Genomic DNA, 27,157 nt, shown 5'->3' on the forward strand with positions numbered 1-27,157 from the left:
ATAGTAAGATGGGTATAACTGACGCCACCTGTAGCATAGCAATTACGTAAGGCACACTAGTAGTCAGCTGGAGACACTGGGGGGTTCCCTCCGGTTGTAAGCCGGCAGGGTAGAGGAATGTTCGGGTGCAAAGTCTGGGTCAACGCGGAATAACGAGGCTCCAGATACAGGAGCCAGTGCAGTACTCCCTTGGTCCGTAGACAAAGCAACAGCTATAATCCAGTATGCCCGACAGCATGGATGAAAGCTAGCCAGCCTCTGGTCCTAGAGGTGGGCTCGAGGGTGCTCCTCACAGGGGTAGATCCCACACGATAGTGGGGTAGACGGTTCTCTGCTCCAGCAGTCACGGTACCAAAGCAATATAATCCAACCAGAAAATGGTTCTGCATTCGCCGGTGTAGATTCTCCTGTGCACTATCCTTCACATTTAACTAGGTCGAACTTGACGTTATTTCACTAAACTCTGACACTTTTACTATCTTATTCGCACATGTTATAAGTGCTCTATTTAGACGCAAAGTTGCTCACTTCACTTGGTCGTTGACTCGTGGTGAAGGCTTTACTAGTAATGAACGAACTGCTGCTGTTTCCACCTGCGCGGTATTTATAGGTAAGGTGAATAATCTAGTGCCAACCTCAGTTCTGTCTCGTATTACTGCGCAAACCTGGACATGTTGAGACATGCCTTGGCGTTGCCTTTGAACTTGCCATTGGGGGTATGGCCGTTGGCGCCTAGGGGTCGCTGTCCAATAGGAGAACGAATATTATGGTCTGGTTTGTACCCAGGTAAAGGGATATTCCGTGTATATATACAAAGAATATACAAGGGATATCAAACGATATACAAATATTATACAAGGGATATCAAGCAATAAATATATATATTCGGTTTAATCTGACCCTTTGTAACAGGTAGGGTGTTCCATAGCTTTATCTAACCTCCCTAATGTCCATAGGTAGGGTGTTCCATAGCTTTATCTAGTCTCCCTAAAGTCCATAGGTAGGGTGTTCCATAGCTTTATCTAGTCTCCCTAAAGTCCATAGGTAGGGTGTTCCATAGCTTTATCTAACCTCCCTAAAGTCCATAGGTAGGGTGTTCCATAGCTTTATCTAGCCTCCCTAAAGTCCATAGGTAGTGTGTTCCATAGCTTTATCTAGCCTCCCTAATGTCCATAGGTAGGGTGTTCCATAGATTTATCTAGCCTCCCTAATGTCCATAGGTAGGGTGTTCCATAGCTTTATCTAGCCTCCTTAAAGTCCATAGGTAGGGTGTTCCATAGCTTTATCTAGCCTCCCTAAAGTCCATAGGCAGGGTGTTCCATAGCTTTATCTAGCCTCCCTAAAGTCCATAGGTAGGGTGTTCCATAGCTTTATCTAGCCTCCTTAAAGTCCATAGGTAGGGTGTTCCATAGCTTTATCTAGCCTCCCTAAAGTCCATAGGCAGGGTGTTCCATAGCTTTATCTAGCCTCCCTAAAGTCCATAGGTAGGGTGTTCCATAGTTTTATCTAGCCTCCTTAAAGTCCATAGGCAGGGTGTTCCATAGCTTTATCTAGCCTCCCTAAAGTCCATAGGTAGGGTGTTCCATAGCTTTATCTAGCCTCCTTAAAGTCCATAGGTAGGGTGTTCCATAGCTTTATCTAGCCTCCCTAAAGTCCATAGGCAGGGTGTTCCATAGCTTTATCTAGCCTCCCTAAAGTCCATAGGTAGGGTGTTCCATAGCTTTATCTAGCCTCCTTAAAGTCCATAGGCAGGGTGTTCCATAGCTTTATCTAGCCTCCCTAAAGTCCATAGGCAGGGTGTTCCATAGCTTTATCTAGCCTCCCTAAAGTCCATAGGTAGGGTGTTCCATAGCTTTATCTAGCCTCCCTAAAGTCCATAGGCAGGGTGTTCCATAGCTTTATCTAGCCTCCCTAAAGTCCATAGGTAGGGTGTTCCATAGCTTTATCTAGCCTCCCTAAAGTCCATAGGCAGGGTGTTCCATAGCTTTATCTAGCCTCCCTAAAGTCCATAGGTAGGGTGTTCCATAGCTTTATCTAGCCTCCTTAAAGTCCATAGGTAGGGTGTTCCATAGCTTTATCTAGCCTCCCTAAAGTCCATAGGCAGGGTGTTCCATAGCTTTATCTAGCCTCCCTAAAGTCCATAGGTAGGGTGTTCCATAGCTTTATCTAGCCTCCCTAAAGTCCATAGGTAGGGTGTTCCATAGCTTTATCTAGCCTCCCTAAAGTCCATAGGTAGGGTGTTCCATAGTATTATCTAACCTGTCTAATGTCCATAGGCAGGGTGTTCCATAGCTTTGGTGCATAATTCGCAATGGCTGCGTCCCCAATTTTCTTTTGGCTGTGGTTGAGAACCTTCAATAAACCCGTAGTAGCTGATCGTAATGTTCTAGGGGGCACATGGTTGACAAGTAGCAGGTAGTAATAAAGGCAAGGTAGATTCCTTAGTAGCAAAGTGCATAATAGTAATATATTATTATCGACGAGAGTCTGAAACTGTCAAAATCCATCACAACCTTCAAAAAAATCACTGAAAGAGGAACTGCTTAAATCATATCTCTAAAATAAATACACACAATTTATATACCTAAGTATGGATTCTATTTAATAGAATCCATACTTAGGTATATAAATTGTCTGTATGTTGTATGTTTGTTAGTAGGTAGGTGTGTAAGCCTACCCACGTTGTATGTTTCTGTTTGTTTATATTGTTTATATTTGTGATCAGGCTCCCTCCAAAAGCTTTAAATAGCTTCTTGGGAGACCTGGCACATGCACACAATTTCGTCGTTGTTGTTTTCACATGAAGATATGTACATGTAATATTGTGTGTGTGTGTGTGTGAATAAATTCATTCATTCATTCAGTAAAAGACGGTACGAAGGTTAGTCGTTTTATTTTCACCATTACTATGGATCAGGATCATTCATCAACTAATAACTTTATTTGCAACTTAAATCTTGACTCTCTCTCTCTCGGTCTCTCTATAGTCTCCATGGGAGTCCTCTGTTGGACGCAGGCTTGGTGACTCTGAACGCAGCCCTGTCTACCCACCCTTCCCTGGTGTCTCTGGACCTGGGAGACTGCATGCTGGGGGACGAGGCGCTCTGCCTCATCTGTGGAATGTTGCCCCCGGACGGAGCTAAGTCAGGTGGGTGGAGGAGAGGGGAGTGGAGGCTCCCGGGGCTCCTCTGAAACAGAGTTCCGACAATCTTATGTGGCGACAGTGGCTCGGGAGGTTGAGCAGTCGTCCGGAGGTTCCCGGTTCAATTCCCGCTCCTCCCGGGCAGCGTGTCGAAGTGTCCTCGAGCGAGACATTTAACCCATAATTGCTACAGATGAGCAGGTTGGCACCCTGCATGGTTACTTCCGCCATCTGTGTGTGAGTCTGTGAGTGAATAGGTAAAATGTGAGGAACAAATATTGTAATAATAAAATAGTAAAGAGCTTTGGGGGTCCTCTCTCAAACATCTGCCCTGGGTGTGCTGTGCTCTGCATGAGAACGCTTTAAGAGACACGGGGGATGTTGGTGCTACTCTGATATTACCTCTAGATGACATCATGGGTCCAGAACAGATTTCATTTGGGGAGATAATATGACAGCTGTACTGTACTATGTGGAAGATAGAGGACCATTTGGTGCCAGAAATCAAACTAGCAGATGATGGAACCAACCTGACTCCTAGCTCTATGGTGCTTAACAGCTCTATCCAACCTGACTCCTAGCTCTATGGTGCTTAACAGCTCTATCCCAACCTGACTCCTAGTCCTATGGTGCTTAACAGCTCTATCCCAACCTGACTCCTAGTCCTATGGTGCTTAACAGCTCTATCCAACCTGACTCCTAGTCCTATGGTGCTTAACAGCTCTATCCCAACCTGACTCCTAGTCCTATGGTGCTTAACAGCTCTATCCCAACCTGACTCCTAGCTCTATGGTGCTTAACAGCTCTATCCCAACCTGACTCCTAGCTCTATGGTGCTTAACAGCTCTATCCCAACCTGACTCCTAGTCCTATGGTGCTTAACAGCTCTATCCCAACCTGACTCCTAGTCCTACGGTGCTTAACAGCTCTATCCCAACCTGACTCCTAGTCATATGGTGCTTAACAGCTCTATCCCAACCTGACTCCTAGTCCTATGGTGCTTAACAGCTCTATCCCAACCTGACTCCTAGTCCTATGGTGCTTAACAGCTCTATCCCAACCTGACTCCTAGCTCTATGGTGCTTAACAGCTCTATCCCAACCTGACTCCTAGTCCTATGGTGCTTAACAGCTCTATCCCAACCTGACTCCTAGCTCTATGGTGCTTAACAGCTCTATCCCAACCTGACTCCTAGTCCTATGGTGCTTAACAGCTCTATCCCAACCTGACTCCTAGCTCTATGGTGCTTAACAGCTCTATCCCAACCTGACTCCTAGCTCTATGGTGCTTAACAGCTCTATCCCAACCTGACTCCTAGCTCTATGGTGCTTAACAGCTCTATCCCAACCTGACTCCTAGCTCTATGGTGCTTAACAGCTCTATCCCAACCTGACTCCTAGCTCTATGGTGCTTAACAGCTCTATCCCAACCTGACTCCTAGCTCTATGGTGCTTAACAGCTCTATCCCAACCTGACTCCTAGTCCTACGGTGCTTAACAGCTCTATCCCAACCTGACTCCTAGCTCTATGGTGCTTAACAGCTCTATCCCAACCTGACTCCTAGTCCTATGGTGCTTAACAGCTCTATCCCAACCTGACTCCTAGTCCTATGGTGCTTAACAGCTCTATCCCAACCTGACTCCTAGCTCTATGGTGCTTAACAGCTCTATCCCAACCTGACTCCTAGTCCTATGGTGCTTAACAGCTCTATCCCAACCTGACTCCTAGTCCTATGGTGCTTAACAGCTCTATCCCAACCTGACTCCTAGCTCTATGGTGCTTAACAGCTCTATCCCAACCTGACTCCTAGTCCTATGGTGCTTAACAGCTCTATCCCAACCCGACCCAAACCTATAAAATAATCGGTCTCAATCCAACATTAGGTAGTTTGATTCTACCATCTTCTTTAGCATCGAATCTCCAAATTAAGATGCTATGAGCATCAATCTATTGTTGTGTGTAATTTGTAATTTTATTCTCTGCATATGTGTATTGCAGTATATGTGTATTCGTTGTTTTCTGCGTTACAGTAAGTATTTGCTCTCATTGAGTCAAAGTTATTTTCATTTTGCAACAACATTTCTGCAACACTGTTTTCAAGATATTTATTAATTCACCCTTTAAGTTTTCCCTCCTTTGCAGTGATGTGGTTGCACTGCAGTGATGTCGTTGTAGTGATGTAGTTGCAGTGATGAGATACACAGACAAGTTAAATAAATGAGACCAAATAAATGGATACAAGAGAGAAATAGAGAATTACACCCTGAAAGGTAGTAGTTTGAGACTGGGTTCCTGAAACATAATCCAGTCACTTGAGCAGGTTGGGACCTAAAGTAGCGTAACATGGTAGTTTTCTCTTTTGTTATAGATTAAAACCCAATGTTTGTTACGTCTCTCAGATATGGTTTCAATGTTCTCATGACCATAAGTCGTTAGGTTGCTAAATCCTACAGGTTGCCAAGATTAGCCAAGCAGAAAGATTCACACAATATACAAGCTTTGTAACCAAAAAACATTAATGGCAATCTAGAATCGAATCTATGGATTTGCCGAGATAGTGACGAACCGGGAATCCGTTTTAAATAGAATTGTGACCCGACAAGTGATGCTGAACCGTGAGATTCTCACCACTAAAATACAATAAGAATAGAATCTCAGACTCGACAGAAACACTGAAATATCAGCTTTTGATGAAGAGTTAACTCAGCTCTGTAGGTTTGCGTTGCTAAGCAACTGCTAGCCTCTTTTTTTTTATCCACTTTTTCTCCCCATTTTCTATTTTTCTCCCATCCCAATTTCATGTATCCAATTCTTCCCTCCCCTGTCTTGAACGGGACCACTGGTCGGCTGTAGTGAGGATAGAAGCCTTGCATCACGTGTCCCCGCCGGTACACGAGGAGGCAGCCTGTCACATCTTTTCGCCGCAGCAGCTCAAACTCTGTGGCGAGGAGTAACGCGTGGGAGGCTCACGCTGCCCCGTCACTTCCTGCTTCCGTTGCACCGGCGTCACCAAACCAACCTGTAGGAGTCGCTGTCCACAACGTCAAATCCCCACCCACCGGCTTTCCCACCCTCTAACACTTGTGAATTGTGTTAGTATGAACGACCGGCCAAGCCGGTAGCAACGCAGAGAGCTGGGCTCGAACCCAGCGTCTCCTGCGTTAGAGGCGAGCGCCTTGCCCACTGCGCCAATCAGCCACCCAACTGCTAGCCTCTCTTGATGTTACAGCAAACACAAGACTCTCAAATTGCTTGATCAAAAGCAACTGTCATATAAACACCTGCAAAGCACCTTTGGCTATATATATGTATGTATAGCTTAGAAACATCTATGGAAAGACTCTCCTCACATCAGCATACATTACACTAGGGTGACCAGATGCAAAAAGTCCAAAAGCAGGACAACAGTAAGATTTTGGTGGGACAAAGTGGGACAGATAGATAATGTAATTTTTTTTTATTAGAATAATTGGTCTTCACCGAATAGATAAAGGTTAAATCAAAATAAATACAAATTAAATACAGAATTATATCTCTCCACATTCATCTTGGCACTGGCAGCCGGCTTGTTACCACCTAACATCTGTTTTAAATATTCAAACTTTATCACTTGACAGGAATGTCTTGTGTTCGATATTCCCTGTTAACACAGAACTAGGGAACACTAGGGAACAAAAATAATAATACAAATAAATTGTGTTTCTCTATTAGAATAACTATGGCTAACTATGGATGTAGCTTTTGTACGACCACACGATATTTGTTTTGCAATATCCAAGTCTGGCCAAATGCTTGCTACCACAGTCGGCTGACCTGTATGAATGGGAGTGTTGTACAGTGTGATAGACGCTTGTTATCTCCGCTGCAGTGACCTTGTCCGTCTGGCTATAATTTTTTGGTTTAAGAAGAAACATATCCATAGATCTGGATGTTTCTTTTTGGTGAGCCACTTTCATGTGAGACTCACGTCCACTGTGGCGCTTCAAGTCGTATTCTCCTCCATGAGCAATTGAAAACGAACTATGACACAAAACACAGAAAGCTCCCTGAGGATTGCCTGACATCGGCCTCACCCAGGCATGTGTCGTTTGCCAGTCTTGGTTGTAACTGCAGGTCCGTTTCTTTTGACTGCTTTCCATCTTGATTCATAGTTCGCTTGTAATGTTGTTGTGTTTTCTTTTTTGACAGCTCGCTAAACGTTGACAGTGCGCTACATTTTGACAGCGCACTAAATTACTATAACCAATCAGATCTGCGATATGAGGTAGCGTCACGAATCTCACGAGCTGAGCACTAAATTACTACCTAACCAATCAGATCTGCGATATGAGGTAGCGTCACGAGCAGAGCAATGTGTTTGGACAAGAGGCGGGTTGCTACGTTTACTGTAAGGAGGGGCTTTTAGACCAATGTTTTTTTTTTGCTTCAAAAAGAGGGACATCCTCTCAATATGTGGGACGCGGGACATTCGGTTAAATGGTGGGACAGTACAACCAAAAGTGGGACACCTGGTCACCCTAGCATACACACAAAAGCACCTTAAGTGACTTACACACCACACAAGCACACACACAAACTGCTGCACTAATAATTATTTTTTTAATATTTTATCTGCAGTTTTATACCTTGTACAAAAAAATACATTTACCTTGTATTGTATAGAATGATTGTTGTATATTGTTGTTTACAAATCTACTATGGTTGAAGAGCCGGGAAAAACTAGCATCTCGCGCTTTTCTGAATGCATGTACATTTACAAAAGCTGTGACAATAAAATAATGTGAAACATTTTCAGCAGCAACATTACTCCTAAACGATATATCGCTACTACCGGGATCCATACAACAAAAAATTATCATTCTGGCGGGCGTTACTGCAGCCAAGAAGCTGATAGCCATGAGGTGGAAACAACCTGAGAAACTCACAATGATTAATTGGTCTCTTGACACTGTCATTTATATGGAAATCTCTACTGCACGTGTGATTGGTGTTGGACAAGCCAGCATTGAACTTTGGGTCTCAATGGCCGAGAAAGTTAAAGCCACAATCTAGCAGCGGAGCGGGGTCGGGGTGTGGGGGAGGAAATGTCTTTTGGGGTCTGTGATAATATAATTTGATTTAGTTTTTTATGTTCTGTATTTATTATTTGTTATTTCTATTGTCATTTCTATTGTCATTATTGTTATTGTTATTACTATTAGTCCTGTGAAGTCCTGCTTATTATAATTTATTATTATTGTATTGCGTGTCATATTTTCATAAATATATCAGTTTCTAAGCTAACTAGTGGCAACCATGCAGCTAGTTAAGCACCGGTCTAGTTTTCACCTGCTGTTTATTGTTAAGTATGCTCTGTTCTGGACAGTTATTTGAGGCGCTTGGCTCCGCCGTCGTTGTGTGAGTGAATGGGTGAATGTGAGGCAGAAGTTGTAAAGCGCTTTGGATTAAAGCTGTTGTAATGCAGCCTATTTACCATTGAACTGATCTCCACAGGTCTCAGGGAGCTCACCCTGAGCGCTAACCCAGGCATCAGCACCAAGGGCTGGGCACGCCTAGCCATCGCTGTGGCCCACAGCTCCCAGCTCCGTGTTCTCAACCTGGACTACAACCCGCTGGGTAAGCACCTATATATAAGTGCAATATCAATCAATACGAATATTTATTGAATATAGGCAGAATATAGTCCGATGGGCAAATAGGATGGTCGTAATACAGTCCGATGTCCAAAACACAAAACAGGCTCTCGTACAAAAAAGGGATTGTTCAATACTCAGATTAGTCATCCGGTCCAGGGTCAGTACACAAGGGGGTTTCTCAGCCAGTCTAGGGTCCAGTACACAATGAACACCTTCTCGTCTTCACCTCTCCTCTCCACTACCTCTCACCTCGCAAAACTCCGTACACAAACAATCTCTCTCAATACAACAACTCCTACCTCACCTCCTCTCAACCCAACTCTCTCTGTCCTAGTGTATTTGTAGTGTGTGTGTGTCTGGGGTGTGTGCGTGTGGGATGTGGCTGATCTAATGATGAAAAAATAATCAGAAAAAATAAATAACGCACATCCTCCGTTTGTTGGTGCTAAGCCAAACTGTAAAAACAGTAGTACATAAGACAAAGCGGGGCTCGCAACTCACTTGTTGTTCCAAGGTGTTTTAATTGACAAAAAGGCAGTAGATGCGACGTTTCGACCGACATTTCCAGTCTTCTTCAAGCATGAATACAACACAAAAATGACATTTTTATACAGGAAGTGAAATAGATTGAATATCAGCCCCACCTGGTGATCAGGGGCGGTCCCAAGACTTGCATGATTGATACATTTTATACATGATTAGGTAACAATTTATCTTTTCATTTGACATTTTTTAGGAGATTATTATATATATTTTTTAGAAATATCTATATTAAACACAGTATTAAGACATAATTTACAGATAGGCAGCAGTGTGTAAGGTACAAGTCCTAGCCACTGAAAACAAAAACAAAAAACAAAGTCTATTGACTGTCTCCCTCTATAAGTTACAATTACAATTAAGGACTAATGTCAAAGTCCTCATTGAGTCCTGTTGGTGCCATAGTTTTAAGATAATGGATCCACCATACTGAGGATACTCTCCTCAGTAGGAGATTATCTATATCTCCCCCTCGTCTTGGAAGATGCACTCTCTCTATTCCAAGGTATCTTAGTGATGAGACATTGTGGTGTGCCTTTTTAAAATGTAAAGCTACTTGGCTTTTTTCATTCCCATTCTGTATCGTAGTGTTCAGCAATACGTGTTTTTAAAGCACGTGTTGTCTTACCGACATATGCCTTACCACATGGGCACTTAAGCATATAGATTACATTGGTAGTTGTACATGTTATTTTGCCTCTTATTTGTATCTCTTTCCCAGTTGTTGGGTGATAGAAAACAGTGCATTTTTCTGTAAAGTGACATTGAGCACATAAGCCACAACGTCGGTTTCCATCTGGCAGGTAATCTAAAAAAGTGTGTGTTTTTTTAGGAGGCAGGTCTGATTTAACCACAATGTCTCTGATGTTATGTGCTCTAGTAGACTAGTCTAGGGGGGATCTGAAAAGATTTATCCAATGTTGGATCAGAACTCAGAAGATGCCAATGTTTTTTAATAGTTTGTTTAAAAAGGTTGCCTAGATCTAATTATGCACAGGTGTGTTCTATCAGTACTAATCAGCTACCTAATTGCTTCTACTCCTCCCGTGGCAGTAGTACCTCCCGTCCTTCACATATCCATGAGACGGGGGGTGATATCTGCCACAATATATATATACTCTCGTAGATTATAGATTCATTACACACAAAGTGAAATATTTCAAGCCTTTATTTGTTTGAATTTGGATGATTGTCTTAAGTTACAGCTCATGAAAGCCCAAAATTCTGTATCACCAATAATTTTTTTTAAATATATGTATTTTTCTTTTGTATATAGAAATGTCGGCCTTTTGAAAAGTATGTTCATGTATGTTCACTCGGTACTTGGTTGGGGCTCCTTTTGCACAAATGACTGCATCAATACAGCTAAATATATACTTTTCCACGATATTCTAATTTATCGAGCTGCACCTGTATGTATATGTGTGTGTGTGTTTAATTACAGAGGCGGGAAACATGTCTTGGGTCATTATAAATTGGGTGCTTATTGGTTATGGAGGAGTGCATTATAATTCTATATTATATATTGAGTTATAATGAACTCTCTCTATATTATATATTGAGTTATAATGAACTCTATTATATTATATATTGAATTATAATTAACTCTATATTATATGTTGAGTTATAATGAACTCACTATATTATTTATTGAGTTATAATGAACTCTATTATATTATATATTGAGTTAGAATGAACTCTATATTATATATTGAGTTAGAATGAACTCTATATAATGAGTATGTTAAAGCTTCTATTAGACGGTGCTGCAATTATCTTGAACTGTTATTGACACTGTAGATGATGGGTGGTTTTTACCCAATCTTTTTATTTATAATTATGACCAACAGCATTTTCTTTTGTGCCATTAGATATTTCTTTGAGATCCACAACAGTTTGTTACATCTGCCAGTGTGTCTGTCCTGCTGACGGACATGTACCCCCCCCCCCCCTCCCCCCCATTCACTCCATGTATTATTGATTTATCTTTTTGTATTCCTATGGTAGTCAAGGAGAGAAAGACACTCAGTCAAAAAGCTTCAGTTTACTTTGTTTAATCATGTTTCAACTTGTTCTGTTTTCATGTTTAACTTGAGTTAAGTGCTGCAGAAATGTTTAAATGGGAACTATCTTATAAATCGCCTTTTCCAGTGTTTAGCATTGTTTTCTAGCAATGTGGGGTTGTATCAACAATGTCTGTGTCTCAGATTCTCATTTTGGCGGATTGCTCCAGTTCAGATGAGACAAGATCCTCCCCCAGTGAACTAAGCCATTCTGATTTGACTTGCTATCCTACGTAGCAAGGAGCTGATCTGCATATCTAAGCCCCCTCTGTGGTTGAAGCCACAGCCCACAATCAACAATTTGCTCAACAACGGAGCTGTGGGAATAATGCGGAAGCGGTTTCCCTGTCACTTCCTCTGAAGAGAGAGAGAGAGGGAGAGACACAGATAGAGAGACAGACAGATAGAGAGAGGGAGAGAGAGGCTCTCATACGGAGAGGCTCTCTGTCTCCCCCTGCATTTACACACAATCGCGAGTCGAGCCGCTCACACACACGCACACGCGCGCTCACTAGGGATGGGTACCGTTCACATTTGAACCGATATGGTACCGGTACCTGTGAATCAATACCGGTACCAAACGGTACTTTTTTTCGGTACTTTAATCTCAAAAAATTTAATCTACCAACCTCAGTCGTAAAAAAAAAATCCAAACTTCAAATAACTACACTTTCGACCATTTTCGGCTTGCCATTGCCCCGACTGCTTTGTTGTTGAATCAAGTCAAAGACAACAGGAAGTCATAGACTCACAGGAATTGTGTAAAATTGCCCAAATAGTGAAAGGAATAGCAAAATAGGGGAAGACATTTTTAACTTGTACAGGATAACTGTTTAACTTGTAAGGGAGAACTGTTTCACTTGTACAGGAGAACTGTTTCACTTGTAAGGTTTAACTTGTACAGGAGAACTGTTTCACTTGTACAGGAGAACTGTTTAACGTGTACAGGAGAACTGTTTAACGTGTACAGGAGAACTGTTTAACGTGTACAGGATAACTGTTTAACGTGTACAGGAGAACTGTTTCAGTTGTACAGGAGAACTGTTTAACTTGTAAGGGAGAACTGTTTCACTTGTACAGGAGAACTGTTTCACTTGTAAGGTTTAACTTGTACAGGAGAACTGTTTCACTTGTACAGGAGAACTGTTTCACTTGTACAGGAGAACTGTTTAACGTGTACAGGAGAACTGTTTAACGTGTACAGGAGAACTGTTTAACGTGTACAGGATAACTGTTTAACGTGTACAGGAGAACTGTTTCAGTTGTACAGGAGAACTGTTTCACTTGTACAGGAGAACTGTTTCACTTGTACAGGTTTAGAAATGTTGGGATGGCACAGGCCTGTACATACTGTATCCTGAAACAAGAAAATAGCTCTGACCTTCATCTCCTTGACTACATTGCTACTACTGGTCTTCTTAACGCAGAGCAGTGGTCTTCTAATAATAGAAACTGGGTTATCCTGCTGCAAAACAACTGTATTCCAATGAATCGACCCGTCATTGGTACGTCTAATGCATGAACAAACACACACACACATGCCTAATCACTGGTACATCGTACATCTCACACACACACACACGCCTAATCACATTTATGAATACATACATACACACATGCATACATAGACATCGTCTTCAGAGGTTAATCATCTTTTTATTGGTCATTCACCTCCTGCCTTGTTCCAGTCGGTTAACATGTAACTGTCTCCATGACAACGGATGGCTGTTCACTCACTCACTCACTCACACACCTACACACACACACAGATGATGAATTGGGTCATTTGAGGAACATGTTGTCCCTGCTTGTCCACATCCAGGCGTCCAGTAAGGCAGTGGTTCTCAAAGTGGTGTCCGGGGAGCTGCATGGAGTTCTACTGCCTTACTGGATCCTGCATGTGGACGAGCAGGACAACATATAGAATAGTTAAGATGTCCTCTGCATGTGGACGAGCAGGACAACATATAGAATAGTTAAGATGTCCTCTGCATGTGGACGAGCAGGACAACATATAGAATAGTTAAGATGTCCTCTGCATGTGGACGAGCAGGACAACATATAGAATAGTTAAGATGTCCTCTGCATGTGGACGAGCAGGACAACATATAGAATAGTTAAGATGTCCTCTGCATGTGGACGAGCAGGACAACATATAGAATAGTTAAGATGTCCTCTGCATGTGGACGAGCAGGACAACATATAGAATAGTTAAGATGTCCTCTGCATGTGGACGAGCAGGACAACATATAGAATAGTTAAGATGTCCTCTGCATGTGGACGAGCAGGACAACATATAGAATAGTTAAGATGTCCTCTGCATGTGGACGAGCAGGACAACATATAGAATAGTTAAGATGTCCTCTGCATGTGGACGAGCAGGACAACATATAGAATAGTTAAGATGTCCTCTGCATGTGGACGAGCAGGACAACATATAGAATAGTTAAGATGTCCTCTGCATGTGGACGAGCAGGACAACATATAGAATAGTTAAGATGTCCTCTGCATGTGGACGAGCAGGACAACATATAGAATAGTTAAGATGTCCTCTGCATGTGGACGAGCAGGACAACATATAGAATAGTTAAGATGTCCTCTGCATGTGGACGAGCAGGACAACATATAGAATAGTTAAGATGTCCTCTGCATGTGGACGAGCAGGACAACATATAGAATAGTTAAGATGTCCTCTGCATGTGGACGAGCAGGACAACACATAGAATAGTTAAGATGTCCTCCATAAGGAACACAATGACAATGAGGCGTCACTCTCTCCTCTCAATGTACAATGTCTCCTTCCCACCACAGTTAGGACTGCCGACACCCGAAATAGATTTTGCCGTTGACTAAAGACACACTTCTTCAATCATTATCTGAAAATAAAAAATTATAATGATAATCTAACCCTAACTAACCTTACTGTCATGCACTTGTCCTAATATACTAACCACTCAACACTTTGATGAACATTGTTACTCTGCTGATAGAGTTGTACCATTCCTGCTGTCTTGTTGTACAAAACTTTGGATAAAAGCGTCAGCTAAATTACTAAATGTAAATGTCAATGTCCCCCTTTACAGTACAGACAGAGTTCTGTAAAACACATCTACAGAGTTCTGTAATAAAACATATACAGACAGAGTTCTGTAATAAAACAGACAGAGTTCTGTAATAAAACACATCTATAGACAGAGTTCTGTAATAAAACACATCTGCAGACAGAGTTCTGTAATAAAACACATCTGTAGACAGAGTTCTGTAATAAAACACATCTGCAGACAGAGTTCTGTAATAAAACACATCTGCAGACAGAGTTCTGTAATAAAACACATCTGCAGACAGAGTTCTGTAATAAAACACATCTGCAGACAGAGTTCTGTAATAACACATCTACAGACTGAGTTCTGTAATAACACATCTACAGACGGAGTTCTGTAATAAAACACATCTATAATAAATTAATTTTTTATGAACATTTAATCAGTCTGGGGGAAGGGGTGGGGGAGTCATAAGGGAAACACGTTTGTCTGTGAATTTTCCCTGTAAGTAATGATAAAATGAAGCGGGGAAGAATGAAGAAAATAAACACGTCAACCTCATACCCCACTCAGGATCAGAGAGTGGTTCTCTTCTGCTGTAGTTCTGACGGGCTGTTCTGTGGTTCCAGGGGACCAGGTAGCAGGCATGCTGGCGGTTGCCGTGGCGTCCAGCAGAACTCTGGAGGTGTTGGACCTGGAAGGAACGGGACTCACCAATCAGTCGGCACAGGTCTGGACCATGTGACAAACTACAGCAAAAGCCCATGAGAGAAATGTTAATGTTTAGTTCCATTCAATTTGGCAACACTTGCTTTCTTATGGAATATCTAATCCGCAGTTTAAATACCACTGGCCTTATAAACTGTATTTGTTGTTTTCTCATAACATGGGATGCATTCCTACTAGTATTCTGCCATGCCATTAACAGCTCTTTGGCCATGGTTGTCATGATGATGACATGTTATTGGTTGTTTAGAAACCAAGATGTGAGAGATTAGCAATGTGATATTTACATTGTTATTGGTTTCATCTACCTTATCACTAAGCTTAAGCCACAGCTGAACTCTTGCAGTGTAACTCCACCAGGTGGTGCTGTTGTACCTAAGATCCTCCACTGACATGCAGGGCAGCAGACCTCCAGCATCAGAGCCCCTTCACTTGTTTGTCTAATTATGAAGTCAATCCACTCCATGTTAGCAACTGAAACAGGTATTTCATGTCAGGTGAGTGTAGAGACGACAGCACTGGTGGAGGCGGAGTCTAGTGACCTGCAGGTCGGCCTGGAGCTCCGCCTCCTCCTCTTTGATCATCTGTTTAGTCTAGTGACCTGACAGCCCCGCCACTCACTCCTCCTCACGTCTCCTCCTCATGTCTCCTCCTCACGTCTCCTCATATCTCCTCACGTCTCCTCCTCATGTCTCCTCCTCACGTCTCCTCCTCACGTCTCCTCATATCTCCTCACGTCTGTCTCCTCCTCATGTCTCCTCCTCACGTCCCCTGCACCAGACTACAGTTCTGTCAGAACGCTCCCCTGCACCAGACTACAGTTCTGTCAGAACGCTCCCCTGCACCAGACTACAGTTCTGTCAGAACGCTCCCCTGCACCAGACTACAGTTCTGTCAGAACGCTCCCCTGCACCAGACTACAGTTCTGTCAGAACGCTCCCCTGCACCAGACTACAGTTCTGTCAGAACGCTCCCCTGCACCAGACTACAGTTCTGTCAGAACGCTCCCCTGCACCAGACTACAGTTCTGTCAGAACGCTCCCCTGCACCAGACTACAGTTCTGTCAGAACGCTCCCCTGCACCAGACTACAGTTCTGTCAGAACGCTCCCCTGCACCAGACTACAGTTCTGTCAGAATGCTCCCCTGCACCAGACTACAGTTCTGTTAGAACGCTCCCCTGCACCAGACTACAGTTCTGTTAGAACGCTCCCCTGTACCAGACTACAGTTCTGTTAGGAGAACGCTCCCCTGTACCAGACTACAGTTCTGTTAGAACGCTCCCCTGCACCAGACTACAGTTCTGTTAGAACGCTCCCCTGCACCAGACTACAGTTCTGTTAGAACGCTCCCCTGCACCAGACTACAGTTTTGTCAGAACGCTCCCCTGCACCAGACTACAGTTCTGTTAGGAGAACGCTCCCCTGTACCAGACTACAGTTCTGTTAGAACGCTCCCCTGCACCAGACTACAGTTTTGTCAGAACGCTCCCCTGCACCAGACTACAGTTCTGTTAGGAGAACGCTCCCCTGCACCAGACTACAGTTCTGTTAGAACGCTCCCCTGCACCAGACTACAGTTCTGTCAGAACGCTCCCCTGCACCAGACTACAGTTCTGTCAGAACGCTCCCCTGCACCAGACTACAGTTCTGTCAGAACGCTCCCCTGCACCAGACTACAGTTCTGTCAGAACGCTCCCCTGCACCAGACTACAGTTCTGTCAGAACGCTCCCCTGCACCAGACTACAGTTCTGTCAGAACGCTCCCCTGCACCAGATTACAGTTCTGTCAGAACGCTCCCCTGCACCAGACTACAGTTCTGTCAGAACGCTCCCCTGCACCAGACTACAGTTCTGTCAGAACGCTCCCCTGCACCAGACTACAGTTTTGTCAGAACGCTCCCCTGCACCAGACTACAGTTCTGTTAGAACGCTCCCCTGCACCAGACTACAGTTCTGTCAGAACGCTCCCCTGCACCAGACTACAGTTCTGTCAGAACGCTCCCCTGCACCAGACTACAGTTCTGTCAGAACGCTCCCCTGCACCAGACTACAGTTCTGTTAGAACGCTCCCCTGCACCAGACTACAGTTCTGTCAGAACGCTCCCCTGCACCAGACTACAGTTCTGTCAGAACGCTCCCCTGCACCAGACTACAGTTCTGTCAGAACGCTCCCCTGCACCAGACTACAGTTCTGTCAGAACGCTCCCCTGCACCAGACTACAGTTCTGTCAGAACGCTCCCCTGCACCAGACTACAGTTCTGTCAGAACGCTCCCCTGCACCAGATTACAGTTCTGTCAGAACGCTCCCCTGCACCAGACTACAGTTCTGTCAGAACGCTCCCCTGCACCAGACTACAGTTCTGTCAGAACGCTCCCCTGCACCAGACTACAGTTTTGTCAGAACGCTCCCCTGCACCAGACTACAGTTCTGTTAGAACGCTCCCCTGCACCAGACTACAGTTCTGTCAGAACGCTCCCCTGCACCAGACTACAGTTCTGTCAGAACGCTCCCCTGCACCAGACTACAGTTCTGTCAGAACGCTCCCCTGCACCAGACTACAGTTCTGTTAGAACGCTCCCCTGCACCAGACTACAGTTCTGTCAGAACGCTCCCCTGCACCAGACTACAGTTCTGTCAGAACGCTCCCCTGCACCAGACTACAGTTCTGTCAGAACGCTCCCCTGCACCAGACTACAGTTCTGTCAGAACGCTCCCCTGCACCAGACTACAGTTCTGTCAGAACGCTCCCCTGCACCAGACTACAGTTCTGTTAGAACGCTCCCCTGCACCAGACTACAGTTCTGTCAGAACGCTCCCCTGCACCAGACTACAGTTCTGTCAGAACGCTCCCCTGCACCAGACTACAGTTCTGTTAGAACGCTCCCCTGCACCAGACTACAGTTCTGTTAGGAGAACACTCCCCTGCACCAGACTACAGTTCTGTTAGAACGCTCCCCTGCACCAGACTACAGTTCTGTTAGAACGCTCCCCTGCACCAGACTACAGTTCTGTTAGAACGCTCCCCTGCACCAGACTACAGTTCTGTTAGAACGCTCCCCTGCACCAGACTACAGTTCTGAATAATACAGGTAACAAGGTAACACTTCTCCTCCCCTCCCCGCCCCGCAGGTCTTCCTGGACATGGTGGAGAACTACCCCACCTGTCTGCGAGTGCTGGTGCTGGTGGAGAACGACATCAGCCCCGAGCTGCAGCAGCAGATCTGTGACCTGCTGTCGGAGGGAGAGGAGGACGAAGACAAGGAGACGGGTCCCGTGATGCCCACCAGGGACAAGCGTCAGCCCCCCGCCTGGTTCCCCCACAGCAGTAAGGGTTGACCCCGCCCCGCCCCCTCCTCTCCTCCCCTCCCACAGCCTTCTAACGGGTCTAGACAGACACTCGCCACGAGTCCTTCCTCTTGTCCCTCTCGTTATAGTAGTAGCCTGGGTGCGTCTATTCTTTCCCCAATACAGTTCCGCGTTCGCGATCTGATTGGCCACAGATGTTTCTGGTGCGATCTGATTGGCCACTGACGTTTCTGGTCATGTGACATGTGCGCCCAATCGCGTGACGTGCCCATTTCCGCCTCGAAGAGCAGCAAACTACCTAACGCCTAGTTTATCACTGGTTAAGGTTGGTTAAGGTTAGAGTTTGGAATCAGGGCTGGTGTTCTATCGCCATGCTCTAAGACAAACTCTAACCTTAACCAACTTCGAAAGAGTCGCCTAAGCTTAACCAGTGAAAGAAACCGGCGTCACACGATTGGCGCAGATGTCACACGACCAGAAACGTCAGTGGCCAATCAGAGCGCAGAACACGAACACGGAACTGGAAATGTATTGGGGGAAGAATTCAGGTAGCCTGGGTGTCTGACTGTCCTCTCTCTCGGTGTGCTGTTGTAGATGGGACAGGTGAGACGTGTCTGTCCTCTCTCTGTGTGCTGTTGTTAGATGGGACAGGAGAGACATGTCTGTCCTCTCTCTCGGTGTGCTGTTGTAGATGGGACAGGAGAGACATGTCTGTCCTCTCTCTCTGTGCTGTTGTTAGATGGGACAGGAGAGACATGTCTGTCCTCTCTCTCTGTGCTGTTGTAGATGGGACAGGAGAGACATGTCTGTCCTCTCTCTCTGTGCTGTTGTTAGATGGGACAGGAGAGACATGTCTGTCCTCTCTCTCTGTGCTGTTGTTAGATGGGACAGGAGAGATGTGTCTGTCCTCTCTCTCTGTGTGCTGTTGTTAGATGGGGACAGGAGAGACATGTCTGTCCTCTCTCTTTCCGTCTCTGTCCTGTCTGTGTTAGCGGTCAGACTGGACCAACCCCTCCCTGCTCTTGCTCCGGCCTAGGTCATCGTCAGGGTTGGAGTCAGTAATCTGACCTTCGTTCTTGTCTTTTTACGGTGACTTGTAGTCCGTCAGTTACTGGGAACAAAGGCAGTAGACGGCTTACAAATCCGTTTGAAAATGTGTGCAATTATTGAACGGACTCGGAAACATGTCTGAAGGTGAAAAGCCTTCGAATGCTCGTGAGACGCAAACATGACTTTTTACAACTTTATTGATGATGATAATAACGAGGCCATCGAAACTGCAGTCTGTAAATTGGAATGAAGTTCCCTTTAAATATGACTTTGGACGCAAAGCGAACCAAGAGTCACTAATAATCAGATTGTATTGCTGCGTTAATCTAATGTTAAGTAAAGAGCTTCTCTTCTCTTTAGGGTGCAAATCCCGAAGGGACTAAGCCCTATTGTAATGGGTGCTTTTATTTTAATTTGAATAATAATAGGACACGAATTTCCCCAAGGGGATTAATAAAGGAATATCTTATCTTATCTTATCTTATTATTATTCAGTACCTCAATGCATGAGTCACTTTTTATGCAATTTGGCACGTTGATAGACCATCTGATAGACCACCTAATAGACGAGCTGATACACCATCTGATAGACCAGCTGATGGATCTAAGTGATGTGGACTCTTGTATAGGCTGTATATATGTATCATTATTATTAAAAAAAATTCTGTACAGGATTACATTTTGAGAGTAACAATCCCAACCCTGATCATCATCTAGATGTAATTTATCTTCTCAAGCCCTGGTTGCAGAAAACTTTAAAAAGCAATGATCACAAAAAAAGAAAAAAAATTGAATAATCTCTATTCGGATCGGGTTTATAAACTACCTTTTTTAGGTGAAAATTATGACGAGGTCCGGTGTTGCTGATTGGCCAAATTCACTAACCACGGCGTGGGGGGAAAAAGACTAGATCTTCTAGATAGAATACTTCCCGTCTTCTGATCTGGTCTTTTCTGTTTTTGAAAGACGGTCATTTCTTGATCCTCTCTCCTGTCAAAGCTGCTTTATAACTGTGTTGATCTTTGATCTCCTGGTCTGATTTATATAGGAGGGAAATAATTCTGTCTTCTGATCTACATTTTTAAACCATGTGATCCAAATCCCATCATTCTTCCATGTTAAACCAGCAATTCAAATGTAAATGACAGTTTTCTTTAAAAGGGTAACATGCATTATCTTCCCTCCCTGCCTGTAAACCCAGGCCTCGTATCTGGAGCTCAGGTCTTCTAATACAATTGGGTTCAACAGTTTTCCCAAAGGCCCAGACGCACCTATCAGCCTGCTGTCTGCTGACAATCTCTCATAATCTTCCGTAGGTTTTTTCCACGTGTCTCGCACTGGTAGTCTACAGTATTCTACAGTAGTCTGTGGTAGTCTGCGGTAGTCTATAATAGTCTGTGGTAGTCTACAGTAGTCTGCGGTAGTCTACAGCGGTAGTCTGCGGTAGTCTATAATAGTCTGCGGTAGTCTACAGTAGTCTGTGGTCGTCTACAATAGTCTATAATCCACGGTTGAATCTGTATGTTGAATGAGCCTATAGATGCCTATACGTAACAAGTGCCAGATATTCACAAGCTAAATATCTTTTAAATGTGTGGTTTATTATTCACTATATATAAATGGACATAATATGAACCTTCTGAGGTGTTGCACAGAGCAGGACTTTCTCCTTTGGGTTGTTTTATAGCGACGCCTGAAGGTGAAGGCAGTTGAACAGGATTCTAGTGGTAGCTGACGCCTGACTATGGCTTTCATTGAAGTATATAAGAATAATACCTGAGATGGCGCAGCGGCCTAAGCGTCTGCCCACCACCACAGAGACAGTGGGATCGAATCCAGCTGTGGTGCTTCCGGGTTGGCCGACCGTCCATACTAACACAATTGGCAGTGTTAGAAGGTGGGAAAACCCGGCGAGGGTGGGTCCTGGTCGTTGTAAAACAGCGACTCCTACAGATCGGTCGGGGTGCCTGCACAGCGAGGTCGGATCCTGGGGGAGGTAGTGTCCTCCACACGTTACACTCCCCCAGTGAGAGTCCGCGCTGCCAGGTGAAAAGAAGTGGGGATTGGCTACACATGTGTCGGAGGAAGCATGCAATAGCCTCCGCCCTCCCGGACCGACGGTAGGGGGTAGAGTGCACAACGACCAGGTAGGGGATTGGGAATTGGCATAACGACTAACATTGGGATGGGAGAAAAACGGAAAAAAAGAGAAAAGTAAAAAAATATATATAAATTAAAAAAAAAGAATACCTGCAATTATTCATTAACTCATTCAGCGCCATACCCGAGATAAGTCGGGTTATCTTGCCAGCGGTTGATCCCCATTCTAAACAGCCAGCCGGAGCTCTCTGGCACAACGTTGGAATTGCAATGACGATTGAAATCCACCTTATGAACATCATGGGCCAGCTATTAGTGTGTTAGTACCAGTCCCAACAGCCCCCAAAACAACTAGGTACTCTTTGCGAGCAGCAGTGAGCAGGACACGTTCGACAATCGCGATCGCCTAGAGCGAACTATTGGATATTATGAAGAAGAAGACAGAATGGATTATATGGATGATGATTATGGACGATAAGGTGCATTTGTTGGACTAAACACTACTGGTAAAACGTAAAACAACTATAATCAAACCGACCGATGAGGAAACCTATTCGGCTCCGTCTATAGTCTGGCCCGAGCAGATGAAGAAGACGGATGAGGGCTACCTAACGTTATATGTATGATCCTGTTCTGATTCAAGACACTTTTTTTTTTTTTTTATCCACTTTTTCTCCCATTTTCTATATTTTCTCCCATCCCAATTTCGTATCATCCAATTCAACCCTCCCCTGTCACGAACGCTGTTTCTTGCCTCCCACAAGCCGGCTGCAATGTGGACTAAGTCATACATAGCACAAGTCCCCTCCGGTACTTGAGGTAACAGCAGTCGCATCTTTTCACCTGCGCAGCTCGATCTCTCAGTGGCGAGGAGTAACACGTGGGAGGCTCACGCTGCCCCCGACACTTCCTGATTCTACTGCGCAGGCGCACCAACCTACCTGTAGGAGTCGCTGTCCACAACGCCCGATCCCCACCCATCAGTTTCCCACCCCCTAATACGGCCAATGTGTATTAGTATGAACGACCAGCTAAACTGAAAGCAATGTGGAGCGCTGGGCTCGAACAGGCGAGCCCAGCGTCTCTGCATTCATGGCGAGCGCCTTGCCCACTACGCCACGTAGCCGCCTTCTGATTCAAGACACTTTTGGACTCGAAGTGAGAAATGGAGTACCTCTAAACCAAAGGTAACCTCTAAACGTGTACTTTACCGAAACGCCATCATACGTTTGAATGCACGCAGCGTCGGATAAGCTAAATATAAATAATATATATAAATAAATCAGCGATATATATCGAAAGACGCGGTACACGATCAGATTGTGGCTCATAGTTCTTGTAAGTCGATAGGTGTGTTTGGGCTTTAAGACTTAAAAGTATCCAGTCTTCTCTCTGCATTAACCAAGTCCAACGACTCTGGCTCTGCTTGGTTCATCTCCAGCGATGGCCTCGAATGAATCCTTTTGACTTTGGAGTCGCTTGACACAGAAATCAACTGTCGGATTATAAAGACTTTGCAGGTCATTTACTCAGTAATCCATTATTTGTGTCGATGAAGAACCATTAACAAATGTATTAGCAGTGGGTGAATATTCAAATAGAATTTTAAGATGTCACTCTAACCTTTCATCACTCCATGCTTATTGGCTGACGACTGCTTCAGCTATGATGTCATCAGTTGTCAACACGTCTCCATTCTCTGACCCTTCACAGACTCCGGCCCCCAGATGGTCTTGCTGACATCAGGTCTAGGTGAGAGCTTATTGGCTGAGACTGAGATGTGAGCCCCGCCTCCTTTTTAAAATCCTTTTTACTTTTGTTTTGACTTGAATGTTTTGATTTCAGCCACCCCCTCACCCCCCCGCACTGCAAGTCAAGTTGCAACATCAACCTAATAGCGTGCAACCAATCACTGTTTTGCATGACCTAATGTAGCACTTGTACATAGAAAACTGTCCGGTTTGGGAGCTGGCACAATACCTTAACACACCAAGTGACTTATAGGCAATAGGTAATTATTTATCCTAAAGACATGTACAGTGTATTTATAGATGATATTTAAGACAATGTAACCCAAATGAATGTATGTTATGCTCTGATAGATGATTTGACTATATATAGGTTTGCTGTGATGGTCTGTCAGAATAAACCTGTTTACATCTTTGTAAAAAGTCACCACCTCTGTGTCCTTTCCTGACTGGCGAAAAGCAGCGCGTTGACAATATTCACACAGTGGCCATTTTGCTTGTATGTCACGCTCGGGTTACCCGATGAGAGCAGAATGGCTGCCGTGTGTGAATATGGTTAATGCTAATTAATGCAATCAGTGAATGTGCCTTGCATGCAGCTCACTGAGTAGCTCTCCTTCTGACTCAGCAGCGCCCCCTGTTGGCCGGGATTGTTTCAACACCATTAAACCCAAGAGAGTGCCTTGTACCACCTTATTATTCACATGGGATCAGTCTGTCTTATGCAATCACAATGAAATGTAATAATAATGTGAGCAATTTCGCAAGATCACAACAATGCACTGGTGTAATGTATTTCCATATGAAGCACCCCCCAACACACACACACAAAAAGCTGATTTAAGAACCGTTTACATCAAATTCTATACGTTTGCAACCTGGCTCATCCACAAGAGTCACTACAACATCCTCCTTGATGCCAGGACATTGAAACATCCTTGTTCTTCTCAGTGCTGTGATGTGAGGATTGTTTTATACCAAAACACCAAGGCTCATGAGGATGGAGTCGTCCTCTGAGAGCAGGTACTGCTGTGCATGTCTTAAGATGAAGGCTCTGTTGTGCACGTCTAAATGGTAAATGGCTGCATTTATATAGCGCTTTTTTCCTCACATTTGACCTATTCACTCACACATTCACACACCGACGGCGGCGGCAACCATGCAAGGTGCCGACCTGCTCATCGGGAGCAGTTAGGGGTTAAGTGTCTTACTCAAGGACACTTTGACACGCTGCCCAGGAATCTAACCGGGAACCTCCGGATTACCAGACGACTGCTCTACCTCCCGAGCCACTGTCACCCCTAACATCTAAGATGAAGGCTCTGCTGTGCACGTCTAAGATGAAGGCTCATCACTCCTCAATCTCCGTAACAAGTCAGTTTGTCACCTGAACACTGTCGCCTATCTCAAACTCCCCCCTCTTTTCTTCATCCTCCAATCACAACTCTTGCTTTCCTCAGACTGTTGCTTCAGAGGAAAGCAACAGTTGTGATTGGAGGATGAAGAAAATAGGGCGTGGTTTGAGATAAGTCCATTGGGTCCATCAGTGGTTTACAGAAGCGGGGAAACTGGAGGCAGTATTTCTAGTTCTGTGGCGGAGCAACATTGTCCTCATCAGTCAGACTGGATTGGGCTCTAATGAGGAAGGTGATGAGGTGGCAGCGACCCTCAGTCAGAACCCCAGAAGGAGAGAAGCTGTGTCCTTGTTGCCAAGCGCTTTAAACACATCGACCGTAAGGCAGGAAAACGGCAGCTGGGAGGCAGTTTATTGTCAGACAATATGGTGGTCCTGGACAGCTGCCCACCAGCGGGAGAGGGATTCATTATTGATGAACGTCTTGGATCAATCTCCACAGTTGCCATGTGAGGAGGAACAAACGCAAGACCGCTTCCCAGCAGCTCAGCATTTCATGCTTTTGTAATGAACAGAGTGGACTCATGTATCACTCGCCCGGTACTGGAAGAGGGACCGGCGTATAGAATATCACTTAATATTCAAAGGTTATCACGTTCGTCGCATTAATGATCTCATTAAATCAACCACAGTATATTATCTTAGGCTCTGGGTCTTAAAGCTGAAGTGGTCCCTACTTGACCCGCTGTTGCAGATAAACACAGGATGGTATGAAAGCAATGAAACACGGGCAGAACTTTGAGGCAACGTAGTTGAGCCACAAAATACAGCAAATAATACAATTAAAAAAATTTCACATTTACCTGTTTAGTCCAAGAGCTAAGTCAGTCGTTTAGTCCAAGAGCAGTCAGTCGTTTAGTCCAAGAGATGAGTCAGTCGTTTAGTCCAAGAGACGAGTCAGTCGTTTAGTCCAAGAGATGAGTCAGTCGTTTAGTCCAAGAGATGAGTCAGTTGTTTAGTCCAAGAGCAGAGTCAGTCGTTTAGTCCAAGAGATGAGTCAGTCGTTTAGTCAAAGAGCAGAGTCAGTCCTTTAGTCCAAGAGCAGAGTCAGTCGTTTAGAGTCCAAGAGCAGAGTCAGTCGTTTAGTCCAACAGCAGAGTCAGTCGTTTAGAGTCCAAGAGCAGAGTCAGTCGTTTAGAGTCCAAGAGCAGAGTCGGTCGTTTAGTCCAAGAGCAGTCAGTCGTTTAGTCCAAGAGATGAGTCAGTCGTTTAGTCCAAGAGCTGAGTCAGTCGTTTAGTCCAAGAGATGAGTCAGTCGTTTAGTCCAAGAGATGAGTCAGTCGTTTAGTCCAAGAGATGAGTCAGTCGTTTAGTCCAAGAGCTGAGTCCGTCGTTTAGTCCAAGAGCTGAGTCAGTCGTTTAGTCCAAGAGATGAGTCAGTCGTTTAGTCCAAGAGATGAGTCAGTCGTTTAGTCCAAGAGCTGAGTCAGTCGTTTAGTCCAAGAGCTGAGTCAGTCATTTAGTCAAAGAGCTGAGTCAGTCGTTTAGTCCAAGAGCAGAGTCAGTCGTTTAGTCCAAGAGCTGAGTCAGTCATTTAGTCAAAGAGCTGAGTCAGTCGTTTAGTCCAAGAGCAGAGTCAGTCGTTTAGTCCAAGAGCAGAGTCAGTCGTTTAGTCCAAGAGCAGTCAGTCGTTTAGTCCAAGAGCTGAGTCAGTCGTTTAGTCCAAGAGCAGATTCAGTCGTTTAGTCCAAGAGCAGAGTCAGTCGTTTAGTCCAAGAGCAGTCAGTCGTTTAGTCCAAGAGCTGAGTCAGTCGTTTAGTCCATGAGCAGTCAGTCGTTTAGTCCAAGAGCAGTCAGTCATTTAGTCCAAGAGATGAGTCAGTAATTTAGTCCAAGAGCCAAGTCAGTCGTTTAGTCCAAGAGCAGTCAGTCGTTTAGTCCAAGAGATGAGTCAGTCATTTAGTCCAAGAGATGAGTCAGTCGTTTAGTCCATGAGCAGTCAGTCGTTTAGTCCAAGAGCAGTCAGTCGTTTAGTCCAAGAGATGAGTCAGTCATTTAGTCCAAGAGATGAGTCAGTCGTTTAGTCCAAGAGCCGAGTCAGTCGTTTAGTCCAAGAGCCAAGTCAGTCGTTTAGTCCAAGAGCAGTCAGTCGTTTAGTCCAAGAGATGAGTCAGTCATTTATTCCAAGAGATGAGTCAGTCGTTTAGTCCAAGAGATGAGTCAGTCGTTTAGTCCAAGAGCAGTCAGTCGTTTAGTCCAAGAGATGAGTCAGTCGTTTAGTCCAAGCGCAGTCATTTGTTTAGTCCAAGAGATGAGTCAGTCGTTTAGTCCAAGAGCAGAGTCAGTCATTTAGTCCAAGAGCAGTCAGTCGTTTAGTCCAAGAGATGAGTCAGTCATTTAGTCCAAGAGATGAGTCAGTTGTTTAGTCCAAGAGATGAGTCAGTCGTT

General features: G+C 44.6%; 1 protein-coding gene across 1 annotated transcript in view; it reads left to right on the forward strand.

Moving 5' to 3' along the window:
- lrrc73 (leucine rich repeat containing 73) overlaps nt 1–23,655 on the forward strand; it is a 35,729-nt gene extending 12,074 nt beyond the window's left edge. Inside the window, exons 2-6 of the mRNA XM_084322289.1 lie at nt 2,988–3,148; nt 8,636–8,758; nt 15,052–15,152; nt 18,281–18,476; nt 23,321–23,655. Coding sequence (XP_084178415.1) covers nt 2,988–3,148; nt 8,636–8,758; nt 15,052–15,152; nt 18,281–18,476; nt 23,321–23,391 — 652 coding nt within the window. The 3' untranslated portion in view covers nt 23,392–23,655. The remainder of the gene's footprint in view (nt 1–2,987; nt 3,149–8,635; nt 8,759–15,051; nt 15,153–18,280; nt 18,477–23,320) is intronic.
- The last annotated feature ends 3,502 nt before the right edge of the window (nt 23,656–27,157 follow it).

The sequence above is a fragment of the Notolepis coatsorum genome (genome assembly GCF_963971535.1).
Source record: "Notolepis coatsorum genome assembly, chromosome: 9".
Lineage (NCBI taxonomy): Eukaryota > Metazoa > Chordata > Actinopteri > Aulopiformes > Paralepididae > Notolepis > Notolepis coatsorum.